The sequence below is a fragment of the Amphibalanus amphitrite genome, unplaced genomic scaffold, assembly GCF_019059575.1.
Source record: "Amphibalanus amphitrite isolate SeventyFive unplaced genomic scaffold, NRLGWU_Aamphi_draft 000577F_arrow, whole genome shotgun sequence".
Taxonomy (NCBI): Eukaryota; Metazoa; Arthropoda; class Thecostraca; order Balanomorpha; family Balanidae; genus Amphibalanus; species Amphibalanus amphitrite.
In genome coordinates, this window is record NW_024882071.1 from 367666 (window position 1) to 380457 (window position 12792).

At 57.8% G+C, this 12792-nt stretch overlaps 1 protein-coding gene across 4 annotated transcripts in view; it reads left to right on the plus strand.

Moving 5' to 3' along the window:
- LOC122394157 (ankyrin repeat and SAM domain-containing protein 1A-like) overlaps positions 1-12792 on the plus strand; it is a 90806-nt gene that overhangs the window by 34432 nt on the left and 43582 nt on the right. For all 4 annotated transcript variants that reach the window (XM_043390817.1, XM_043390818.1, XM_043390819.1 and 1 more), the window contains exon 7: positions 3947-4178. In XM_043390817.1, coding sequence (XP_043246752.1) covers positions 3947-4178 — 232 coding nt within the window. The remainder of the gene's footprint in view (positions 1-3946; positions 4179-12792) is intronic.

Here is a 12792-nt window from a genome sequence, read left to right on the forward strand (position 1 = left end):
TCTACAGCGCTCGAAGCCCTCCCTCCGTCCTTTGCTCTCAGCCCTCCGCCCTCCACCCCCGTCCTTTGCTCTCAGCCCTCCATCCTCCGCCCTCCATCCTCCACCCCCTCCTTTGCCCCCCCCCCCTGTCCGTCGGAAGCCGTGGTTGCAACATTCCCCCGTGTCCGCTATGTATGATGGATGTGTGGCGGAATGCTCGCTGCCGGCCCGCCGTCGAGCGCACTGAGACCGGAGCTGAACGGATCGGTATTCGAGTTCAGACCACTCCCAGAGGCGCACAGTGGCGCGTACTGGCGGAAACATGGACTAAATGTGGACTGTTGTAACCGTCAATGGGCATGTAAAGAATGACAAATGGATTTAATCACGTGATAGCCGTCGCTGTGTTTAGCGAGTTGTTGAATAACGCTGTTTTTTAGAGCTTCATTGCATCGTGTTATGGCCTTCCGGTGAAGCTGTGCGCTAACCTTTCAGTAAAATAGGGTCTGGCCGGACCATTGTTTTTTTGTGATCACACGCAATTTACCAGGCATTGCGACCCATACAACCAAACTACAGCCATATTGTTAGCATCGATCACGACCACTTATTTTTACCACTGCACCAATGACTCACACGCCATAAACCCATCACATCCATTTTGCACCGTGTCCGGCCTGTTTTCAGAATTCGTCTGTCCGTGCAGAATTCTCAGTAGATCGGTTCGAGTGTCTGACAGACCCCCTCGCCCCCCCCCCCCCCCCAGGGCTGACACGCTGCGACTGGGAGGGGGCGGTTGTCAGGGGGCGTAAACCCGCTGTTACGTAGACCGATCGGGCTCAGTGGCAGTTTGACGGCCAGGCGCCAGGTATATACTGTGTCGGACTCCGGTCATTTGGTGAGGTGTGTGACCCGTCGTTGACACTGTGAAACCTAGTTTGACCTCAAATGGCCTTGTTTGGTGGGCATCTTGTGTTGAACTGAGCCAACAGCTTGGCAAGTGGCATACAACGGCGAAGCATAGACCTCTGTATACCAGTGAAGTTATGCCAGAATCGTCAGGAACCCTGCCGCCTTAGCAAGTCTGTTATTGAGACAAGTGTGACGACGCGGTTGCGCTGCCACTCATCCATACCGTTGTGTATGCTGGACTTCGCTCAAAGCTGCGGTCAGCTGCCACGGTGCATTCGTACCGTCATGTACTTTGTACAGCTCGTGCTCAGCGCCCATAGCTGCGGTCTGTGGTTCGTTGCGGCGGCGCGGCGTTACCCAGCACTCGTTCCACGAAAGGCGCAGCGCTACGTCTCTGCCGTCTGCCATACCGCCGCTACGACTGCGTCGTTTGTGGCGGCCTGTCCAGCTCAGTCGTCACGCATTTGAGCTGGTCTGTGTGTCGCAATGTAGCTGCGTTGGAACGACGTGGGACGGCAGGCCGGCCGGCGAGCAGGGCTCCGTGGTGGATGAGCCTTTGACGGGTGTGGGGAGGGCTGCAACGCTGCACTGTTTGCTGCAGAACGGCCGCCTTTGTCTCTCCATGGAGATGGTCCGTTAAGTTTTCTCTCACTGGATATGTTCTCACCGAACCTTTCGGTGTCTTCCCAACGAGTTACCACAGGGGTGTTCCTATTGCTCAAACAAAGCACATTGTGATGAATTTTCTCCGCTGTTCTGACGAGGCGATGTGGTAAAAATTCTAGCGCGGTTGTTAGACATCTTGTAGGACAGGACATCGGATTGTATCGTCCCGCTGCACACCGACGCCCTGTTGGCGTCCTTTTCTGCTGGAACTGCTGTGTAAAATCAGCACGATTTTGGTTGGGTGTGTGCGCCCAGCTTCTGTATGGAGAAAGGCTCCATTATCAGGCCAAAATTTGATTTATTTCACCCAATTTATTTTCCCACATTACCCTCTTCCTTTTCCCCAATATTCCTCATTTACGGCCATTCACCAACTCTTTCTCTCACTCACCTCACCTTGTGTTCTACGCTTCTTTTCGTTCTCCTTACCTCATCCCAGCCGCTGTCCCACCGCTGCACCGTCTGCGATCTCCCCTGTCTGTCGTCGCCCGGTGGCGTACGGCGGCACTGTGGAACATCAATCCATCCGTTCTCTGTCGCCACCACCAGCCGCCCCACCGAGAGCCGTGAGAAGAACGGCTTGTCGGCGGCCGGGGCGGTGGGCGGTGGTGCGAGACGGACACGGTGGGCAGTGGGTAGGAGGCGGTAGGTGGTGACGCGAACGGATACAGGAACGGTGGGCGGTGGGTGGTAGCGGTTGGCTGGTGGGCGGTAGAAGGCACTGATTGTTTGTTGATGGGTAGGGACTGGTGAGATGCGTGGGTAGTGGTGTCTTCTCTCTTCGCCGTAGAGCACGGTGGCTACCTCGTGCTTCAATTCGTCTCGATGTGTCTCGACGTCTTCTCCTTTCACTGCCAGTTTCACGCTCAATGATCTGGTTATGCCGGAGAATGATCACTAGGAAGAAGATCCGTGGAATGTCGAACACATTCAATGAATATGAATATCTCTACCTGCCTGACAGCCTTGGCTGATCAAATTCAGCCCGCTCCATCCTTCCGCTCCAACAACCCCCACAATTATCTGATCAAGTTGATGATAATGTTGTGCATCCTACCCCGCCCACCCCAGCTCCCAGCCGACCGATCGGGACTGCCCTACTGTTGTCAGCGCATCTATCTCGCTCGTGGCCACACACAGAGTGGCCCTTTGACCGTCGCGCGCCGCCGACCGCCGCCTGTTATCGTCGTGACCGATGGGCCTGTTTACCCGTCTGTGGCATGCGCCGAGCGTCGCCGCCGGCCGACCGCGCCGCGCTCGCCGCAGTGCGCCGCAAATGACTCGTCACCCGTTACTGGCGCAGCGGCTGGTTACACGGGAAATATAGGCGATGGGATGGGAGCGGGAGGGTTGGATTGATGCCGGGAACATACCTGACGAGGGTGGTCTAAGCGCTGGTTATACGGTGAAATACGGGCGCGGTGGGAGGGTCTGTGAATGGTTCGGTACTCTCACATGGGAACGGAAGGCTCCCGGCTAATGGGGCGTCCGTCTGTAGGTGATTGCTCGGCCGGCGGCGTATTGATAGCGTCTGGCAAACGATCTGAGAATGGCACTGCATGCAACGCCGCGTGGTGTAAAACAGTTGTTCCTTAGCCAAGAAGTTGCAATTGGAACATTTCAGCTACCCTGCGATCACGTTTGTTACTTTTACATTGTTATTTCTCATTGCAAAATGCAAATTCACAAGTAATGGATGGATGCATGCATGCTATTTGCTTGTTCTACTCTGTAACAGCAAAAAAATGAATACCTTCAATTATGTTTTCAGTACTGTAAATTAGTATAACAGTGGCACCATTTATTTGGCATTGTGTTTTGCACATTCGAAACAGCACACTGCAACAAGATTGACTACGTGCTACGTAGTGATTCCGTCGTGGAGTGTTCTGGGGACATTTATCGCTGCGAGCTGCGCCACGGTGCCGTCTCTGTCGTTGGCTGGTGTTATCCGAACATAATCTGACCTCTGTCCCCCGCCCTCTGCTGCTGTGACATCACCAAAACACGGTGTCACTGAACTATCAGGACTGTGTGGCTATCACCGCCTCCGACGCAAATTTTCGCTCACTCAGCTGTGCTCAACATAGCCTCGAGACTGCTGCACTGGTTATTTACCTGCAAACGGCCTGCGTTTTTTGGGTACGAGACCTAGCAATGAGGTGTTGACAGCAGTTGCGGGTGGTTTGTCTTGCAGGCTAGGTCACCTAAACATTTGTCACAACTCACATTGCCCTTGTGACCTGCGTCTCGCCTGTTATATATGGCTCAGTGTGCTCATTTAGACCAAGTCTGGTTATAATGGCATAACCTTTGTTGGATAGGATGCTGTTCTAGAAAATCGTGTTATGGCACCTTGCCTCATCTCTGTCTCTACCTCCTTCCCCAGGCCGAGACCGTCTGGTGGACGTGGACCCAGTCGAGGACGCCGAGCCGACCACCACCCCCAGCCCGCTGCCGCCGCCGGCCGCCACCAGCCCCGGCTCACCCTACGAGAACGTGCTGCTGCCGAGCCGCGTGGGCTCCGAGGTGGCGCCGCCGCCCGGACGACAGGGCCCCGTGTGGCCCATCTATGACATACCGCCCAGCAACCGACGATCACGGGCGGCCGTAGTCTCAAAGTGAGTCGGTGGACGGGGTTTGAGGGTAGGTGGGGGTGGGCCGGCTTGTCTGTTTCCGTTTGTGGCTTGATGAATGGATATTGAGGTCACCGGATGGATCTACGTTTCACTGGATACGATCTGACATTGAGCACTTGCTATGCCGATGCTTGGTGATATTTGAGCATTAATGCCCAAGTTTTTTATCTGTTAGCGGTAGATCACGGCCTCGGGACCATTTTGAGCTAGTCTGCTATCCATCAGGCACCAAAAGTCTGGTAAATGGGTGGGACTGTTGGGAAAGTTTTTAGGTTCCATAACCTTGTCGTCATGAAGTACATTGTCTAGCGGTAAATGTTATCCCTGAGTTCCCGAGTAGCTCGCTGAGTTAGGTGGTGTTTTATTCGCTGGGCTGGCTCCAAAGACCAGTCAGCTGGTAGGGGCTGTCCACCCCAGGCCAGTCAGCTGGTATATCGTCCACCCCAGTCGGGTCAGCTGGTAGGGGCTGTCCACCCCCAGCCCGGTCGGCTGGTATATATTCCACCCCCAGTCGGGTCTGCTGCTAGAGGAAGTCCAGTGTCCACCCCAGTCGGGCCAGCTGGTATATCGTCCACCCCAGTTCGGTCAGCTGTTTAGGGCTGTCCACCCCAGTCCGGTCAGCTGGTAGGTCGCGCTGGCCGACTGAGCCGGTCCGTATCGATCGCAGACCGTCCGGGCCCTTGGCGCTCGGTGTTCCGACAGACTGACGGAGCCCGCGAGCCACGCCGCTCGGCGCCGCCCAGACCCATTTTCTCGTCAAGGAAATCGATTTTAATCTGCCCGCTTCCGGCGGACGGGCTCGCTTTGATGACGTCATTAGTTTTTACATCGGCTGGCGTTCTGGTGTCTTCGAGCTAGACGTGCTGGTGTGTTGATTCGATGAGTCAGGCACCGTGCGTCTCTGTTGTGGCGGCCTCTGCGGTTGATAAATAATGCTTGATGGGCCTAGTTTTTCAACACGTGTTTCTCATTCACATTGTGTCCTGTTAGGTAAGCGATCGTGGTTGGATTTTCCGCGTATCGTTGATGCATCAGCCTTTTTTGGTCTCATGATGTGGGTATGAATATTTAAATGACTGACATAGTGATCGTATTGAGCTGGATTTCTGGAAGTCTAGTCGTTGATGACGTGTCACGCTTGACGTTGACTTGTTAGATAGGTGGAATGTGATCGATACGTCAGTGCTGAGTCGAAGGTAGATGGTGGGACCATTGTTAAAATTAATGAGTTGGTGTCTGCGGTCTCGCAGTCATTCATTTTACATACACATTACACTTTCATCAGTCAGTGACTGGTCAACGTCTGCTTTGCTTCTCCGTCTATGAAGGGCTCCGTCTCCGTCTATTCACTGTCCCTTTACTCCGGTATCCTCGTCTCTTTAAACTCAGTCTTTCACCGCACAGCAGAGGGCCCGGTCCCCACCTGTGGGTACGCAGCCTTGGCCCACTATCCAGGCTGCGTGCCGCGGCATCTCACTCCGCTGTATTGTCATGTAGATACAACCGCATGACAATGCTGAACGCATTCACCGGCAATTTAACCCTCGCCCGCACATGCCATTTTCCCATCCTAGAACGCACATGGGGGGGGGGGTTGCCACCCCCCCCCCCGCCATTTCGTTCCTGTTGGAGATAGAGCTTAGCGGTAAAGACCAAAAAGATTCTTTGGGAAGAGACGAATCCAATGATACCCAGTTTTACCTTCTCAGGTCAGTCATTGACCTTCCAGGTCAGGTCAAACTAAAAAATGTTGCTGTTTTGGGTCACCGTTGGCTATCAAGTGCGCTGCTTATCAAATACCGATGACGATGCTGTTTTCTTGTGCCAAGCCAGCTAGAACCTCTTTGTCACACTATCCGACCAGAATTTTGCTGCTGAGGTCATTTCAGGTCAAGTTAGGTCAAGGTCAATTATATGTGTTTGTATGTCTGTGTGTGTCTGTGTGTATACTGATGTGTGCACCGATTGTTTTTGGGTCCATATCACATGAAATCATGATCTGAGAAGCTTTTACCAAAAATGCAGTCAAAAAACTTCACAAAAAGTAAATTCAGCTTGCCTAAAACGCAATTATCTTAGATGACCTAGGTTGACCTTGACCCTGACCTTGACCCCTGTACATCGTCGAACAACATGTTCCATGATAGGTGGGAGGTAAGACTGGCAAAAAAGGCCGAAATCAGGGTGTCAAACGCTCACAAGGCCCATGGCAAACGCAAGATGTTGAGAATTGGCCATTTGGGTCATGACATGACCTGAAAAACAAGGTCATATCTCCGAAACCAAAAATCACAGAAACTTGAAATTTTCAGTGGACATCAAGAAAAGATAGACGAGCAGCTATACGAAAAATCAGCCTTCTAGCTCTAAAAATGTTGAGTGCAGAGCAGAAAGACTGCCTGGGGGGGTGGCAACCCCCCCCCCCCATATGCGGGCGAGGGTTAAACTCGTCCGGCCGGAAATATCCTACAGGCCACGCGTTTGGTCCGAGTCGAGGGTACCAGACGCATTTTTCCTGGACTTGCAGCATTCTCCTGGCAATTCTAGAGGGTGTTTGGTCAGTCTTCTACCAGCCGTTCAACTAGCCCAGGACAGTACACCGTTCATACCTAGTTGAGAGACGAGTGCGCTCCAGGCATCACTGCGCCTCTGTCGGTATTCAAAGACATTTCCACGGTGTATCGCACCACCTGCTTCACTCACCTGGCTGAGGAAGCATTGTATCCGGTTGGACCGGGCGGAACCCGTGAGAAACCCAGCGAGCGCCGGACAACAGTCCCGCCCCACACGGGCAGAAAGGAAGCCATATGGCCGTGGTCCCGGGGCTATTTCATTGAGCTGGATCGGAGAAAATACAGCTCGCTGTAGTCTGGGTGAATTGCATTAACTTCGTAGGCATGGGCATTGTGACACACAAAGCGAACGTTTTACGTTTGAACAAGAACATGTGTGCGGCTGGTATCAACGTTGGCATCTTACATTTGCTGAGAGCATTGCGAACTCGTCGTTTTTCAGCTCGGCCCGTTACGTTCCACTGATCTCGCTGTAAACAGCTGGGCTGGTGCGGAAGTCGTGGGTTAATTTCTGCAGTGCAGCCTGTGCAGCGGGGCTGTTTCATCATGTTGAGTGTGTGGTGGTGTGCATCCCCAGTCTGTACCTGGGGTTTGCATCTCTACGACCGTGTGTGCCCTCGGGACACGGTCCGGCGGCGGCTCCCGGCCGGACCGTGCGGGGCCGCGTCAGTCTCTACTGGGTCCGCGCCACGCTCGCTCGCTGTGAACAATACACCTGCACCGGTTCAGAGGCGTCTTCACATGGCGCAGCCGGCAGGGTCGTGAACGTGCGATTACCAGTGCAAGTGTGACAGGGCGACGTGCATAATTATTGTGCATTTTCGACCCAGCAATGGGAGACTCTGACGCCGACAGCGTAGCGGATGCGTCTCGGGAGCCGGATGCGTCTCGGGAGCCGGCCGCTTCCGTCGCGGTTCGGGCTGCCGCGCCGCGGCAGCGGGCCGGCCGCGGTCGTGCGTCCCGCAGCGCGCCGACCCCGTGGGCGGGCCGAGTACGAGCACCGGACAGCCTGGACCTCTCCACGGACCGGGGTGAGTCTTTCCTGGTGTGGAGAGAAAGCTGGGAGGACTACGTGCTCCTGACCGGCTTGATAGACGCTGAACATGACATTCAGCTGGCTGCCCTGAAAAATGTCATGACCCCGGAGAGTCGCCGCGTCCTGAGGAACCTGGAACTGACCGAGGTCCAGCGTGCCAATCCCGAGGTTGTACTGGACGCGCTGGAGCGTTTCGCAGTGGGCCAAGTAAACGAGGTTATCGAAAGGAAGAGGTTTAACGAAAGGTTTCAGGCTGAAGGGGAGGTCTTTGATGATTTTCTAACCTCCCTGCGTGAATTGTCTCGTGCTTGCAAATTTTGTGACGCGTGTAATGATTCGCTAATCAGGGATAGGATTATGATGGGTCTGAGATCAGCGGAGACCGTCAAACGTCTCTGCGCCGTCCAAAACCTCTCGCTGTCGCATGCCATCGCTGTTTGCAGGGCTGACGAGGCGGCCGCCAGAGACGCCTTGGAGCTGCGGGCAGGCGGACTCGCCCGGGCCGCCGCCCACCGAGTGGACGCCGCCGAGCGCCACCGAGCGCCGCCGAGCGCTGGACCGAGGCGGCGCGACGGTGGCTGGTGCGCTGCGTGCGGCCGGCGACGTCACCGGATGGGAGACGCGTGTCCGGCCCGGGGTCAGCGCTGTCGCAGCTGCCGTCAGCTGGACCACTTCGCGGCAGTTTGCCCCGACGCATCCGGCGACTACGATGACCGCCGACCGACCACGTCGTACGAGCGCCGCCGGCTGGCCCCGTCTCGGCCGCGGAGCTCGCCACCTGGGCGGAGCTACAGGCCCGACCCGTACCGCTCGTCGTCGAGATCGCCGTCCCCGTCGCTGGACACGCGGCGATCGCAACGGCGCCAGCCGTGGCGCGGCACCCGGGTCCGCTTCCAGTCGTCGGAGGGCAGCAGTGACCGGAGCCCGGACGGTGCGGCGCGGCGACCGGCCGCGTCGGCCATCATCGCGGTCGCTTCGGTGCAGAGCGCCCCCCGCGTGCGCCTGGATGTCACGGCGCAGCGCCGCGCCTCGGTACTCGCGCTGCCTGACACCGGGGCTGACATCTGCGTCGGAGGACTCGACTTCCTGAAGGAGATGGACGAGTACCCGGAGAACCTGCTCCCCCCGGAGCAGCATCCTCGGACAGCCAACGGCGAGACGGTCAAGTCGCTGGGAGTCCTGCCGGTCTCGCTGAATCTCGGCCGCGTCTCGGTGCAGGAGTCGGTGCACATCCTGGAGGGCGTCAGCGGCCTGCTGCTCTCCTGGAAGGCCGTGAAGGGACTTCACATCATTCCAGCCGGTTATCCGCAGCAGATAACCGCCGATCTACCGGAACCCGCCTCTGGCTCTCGCACCAGGGACGCACCAGACCGCCCTCGGCCGGGGCCAGCGCGGCATCGGCACCGGTCTCGCGCCGCGCTGCCCGACGGTGGCACGTCATCGGACTGCGTGGCGGCGGTGTCGCGCGACGGCGCTGCTGGAGAGGCGACCGCGGCGACACCTGTCGAGCGGCCTGGCAGCAGCCTTCCGACCGGTGCACCTGCATCTGAAGACGGGTCAGCAGAGCCGCCTGTGGACCAGGGAGGCTCCTTCCCGGACATCACGTCCGAGTTCCCCACCGTGTTCGACGGCCACATCAGAGTCATGCCGGGGGAGCAGTTCAAGATTCACCTCAGGGAGGAAGCCGTGCCGTTCCGCGTGTCGAGCCCACGACGAGTGCCCCTCTCACTCCGCACGCCGCTGAAGGACGAGTTGCAAAAGCTGGTGTCCGAGGGCATCATCGTGCCCGTCACGGAGCCGACTGAGTGGTGTGCACCGATCGTCGTTGAACCGAAGAAGGAGGGAGGAATCAGGCTGTGCGTGGACCTGTCTCGCCTGAACAAGTTCGTCCGCACCGAGCAGTACCAGGCACCCACCCCGCTGGAGGAAGTTGCCTCTATAGCGAGCTCGGAGGCGAAGTGGTTCACCGTCTTCGACGCGGCAAAGGGCTACCACCAGTGCCCTCTTCATCAGGACAGCGTGCTGAAGACGACGTTCATCACGCCGTTCGGCCGGTACGCGTTTTTACGCGCGCCGTACGGGGTCAGCTCGATATCTGACCACTACAACAGGCGCATGGACGAGGCGTTCTCCGGCCTCACCGGCTACAAGAAGATCGTGGATGACGTCGTGGTCTACAGTCGGACCAGGGAGGACCACATCCGTGACGTCCGTCGCTTCATGGAGCGCTGCGAGGAGAGAGGCATCTCCCTGAACCGGCGGAAGCTGCAGCTGGCCCAACAGAAGGTGAAATTCGCCGGCTTCATCATATCGGCGGACGGCTACGAGCCCGACCCTCAGCTGACGTCGGTCATCTCGTCGTTCCCGACACCGAAGAACATCTCTGAGCTCCGAAGTTTCTTCGGCCTCGCCAACCAGGTCGCCCCATTCGTCGACGAGCTCTCGGAGCTCCTCCTGCCTCTCAGGCCGCTGCTCAGCACCCGAAACGAGTTCGTCTGGGACGAGCAGCAAGAACAGGCGTTCATATCAGCCAAGAAAGCGCTGACATCAGTTCCGAACCTGGCCTACTTCGACCCCAGACGACCAACCTCGCTCTCGACCGACGCCAGCCGCCTCAAGGGATTCGGCTTCCTCCTACGGCAGCAGCAGGAGGACGGCAGCTGGCGGGTTATCCAGGCGGGATCGCGATTCCTGTCTTCAGCGGAGTCCCGATACGCCACCATCGAGTTGGAAGCCACTGCCGTGGTATGGGCCATGAAGAAATGTCACATCTTTCTCTCCGGACTGACGAGCTTCACGATATTCGTCGACCACAAGCCGCTCGTCCCCATCATCAACGGCAAGACTCTCGACGAGATCGAGAACCCGAGACTACAGAGACTGAAGTTGAAGATGGCATACTACGGACCATTCGTAGCCAGCTGGGTGCCAGGATCCCAGCACAAGGCGGCAGACGCTCTCTCCAGGAGCCCCACCCAACCAGCAGCTGCTGATGACGAATGTGGGGAAGACGACGACGCACCTGCCCTCCAGAGCGTCTTGGTAGCTGAGCTTCGAGCGTGCGACACCGACATCATGCTGGACCGGGTGGAGTGTGCGACGTCAGAGGACCCCGAGCTCCAGATGCTCAGAGACATCATCTCCACCGGCTTTCCGGCATCCAGAGCGGAGCTTGCGGAACCCCTCCGGAAGTACTGGCCGGTGCACGACCGACTGTCGGTGGAGGGCGGCATCATCTTATGCGGCATGCGCATCCTGGTGCCGCTATCCCTCCGTAGATCGACCTTAGCGTCTCTCCATGCGAGTCACCTCGGGAAGGAGAAGACCAAGGAGCGAGCTCGGCGGGTGGTCTACTGGCCGGGAATGGACGCCGCCATCGACGACGTCACCAGAGGATGCAGTAGGTGTCAGCAAGAGCTGCCATCCCAGCCGAGGGAGACCATGCTGCATCATGAGCCTGCCGCCAGGCCGTTCCAGGTCCTGGACATGGACTTCGCAGACCACGCAGGAGGCAAGTACCTCGTCGTCGTTGACGGCTACTCTGGGTGGAAGTTCATCGAATCTACGGGCACCCGGTCTGACACCAAAAACGTAATCAAAGTAATGCTTAAGATTTTCAGTGAGGTCGGTGTGCCAGAACTTGTCAGAACCGACGGGGCCCTCTGCTTCACGTCTCTTCAGTTCAGCACGTTCTTGAGCAACTGGGGCGTTCTGCATCGCACATCATCCCCACACTACCCCCGATCTAACGGCCTGGCCGAGTCTGCCGTTAAATCTGCAAAAAAGCTTCTCAGGCGATGCTGGGACGACGGCAGAGGACGGCTCAACGAAGAGGAGTGGACGCGGGGCCTGCTTCAGCAGCGGAACACGCCGGGCGTCAGCGGGAAGTCGCCCGCCGAGATCGTCTACGGCCGGCCACTGAGGGACGACCTGCCCACGCACCCGTCGCACTTCAAACCATCGGCGCGCTCGCAGCGGGCGAGTGGAGGCGGAGGCCAGCAGCGGAGGGGGACGCCACCGCACCAGACTGTGGACTGCGACGATCGCCGCGAGTCACGCCGCTGCGCCGCCAAACGGTGGTACGACCAGCATGCCCACGACCTGCCCGAGTTCCCCGTCGGGACTCGCGTCCGTGTGCAGGACGTCAGGACAAAACGATGGGACAGGTGCGGCGTGGTGGCGTCGGTCGGCCCCCACCGACGCTACAGTGTACGCTTCGACGATGGAGGGGAGGTGGATCGGAACAGATGCCACCTGCGCAGGCGGCACGCTCTGTGCCCGGTGCCCGGAGTGGAGCCTCCCGGGAGAGCCGGCCCGCGTGTCGTCACACAACCGGACACTGGTCGGATGAGTCGTGACCATGCATCTGCGAGCGAATCGCGCGCCTCCACACGGCCGGATCGCGCGCCGCGCACTGAGCCGCCGACTGTCCGCCGATCCACCCGTGTGCGGAAGCCGGTGCGTCGGCTCATAGAGGAGATGTGATTGTGTACTACGTTTCTTGTTATTTTCGCTATTGTGTTATGATTCCGTTCTTTTCGTTATACCTCGAGCGCGATGGGGGCTTAAGGGGGGAGATGTGGTGGTGTGCATCCCCAGTCTGTACCTGGGGTTTGCATCTCTACGACCGTGTGTGCCCTCGGGACACGGTCCGGCGGCGGCTCCCGGCCGGACCGTGCGGGGCCGCGTCAGTCTCTACTGGGTCCGCGCCACGCTCGCTCGCTGTGAACAATACACCTGCACCGGTTCAGAGGCGTCTTCACAGAGTGGGACACGAGTTCACGAGAAACTGCTCATGTGGAGAGAAGGGCCGTCACATGCAGAATGTCGGCAACGTGACTGGGTTCCGGCGCCGCTGTCGACGCTGGACTGGTGGAGTGACCTGACTAACGGGCTCAGCGCTTCGTCGAACGGCGTACTTGCATTCAATTTGTAGATAATAATCCTCAAGTATCTTTTTTAGGCTTCTTGGAAATATGTGGTTTTG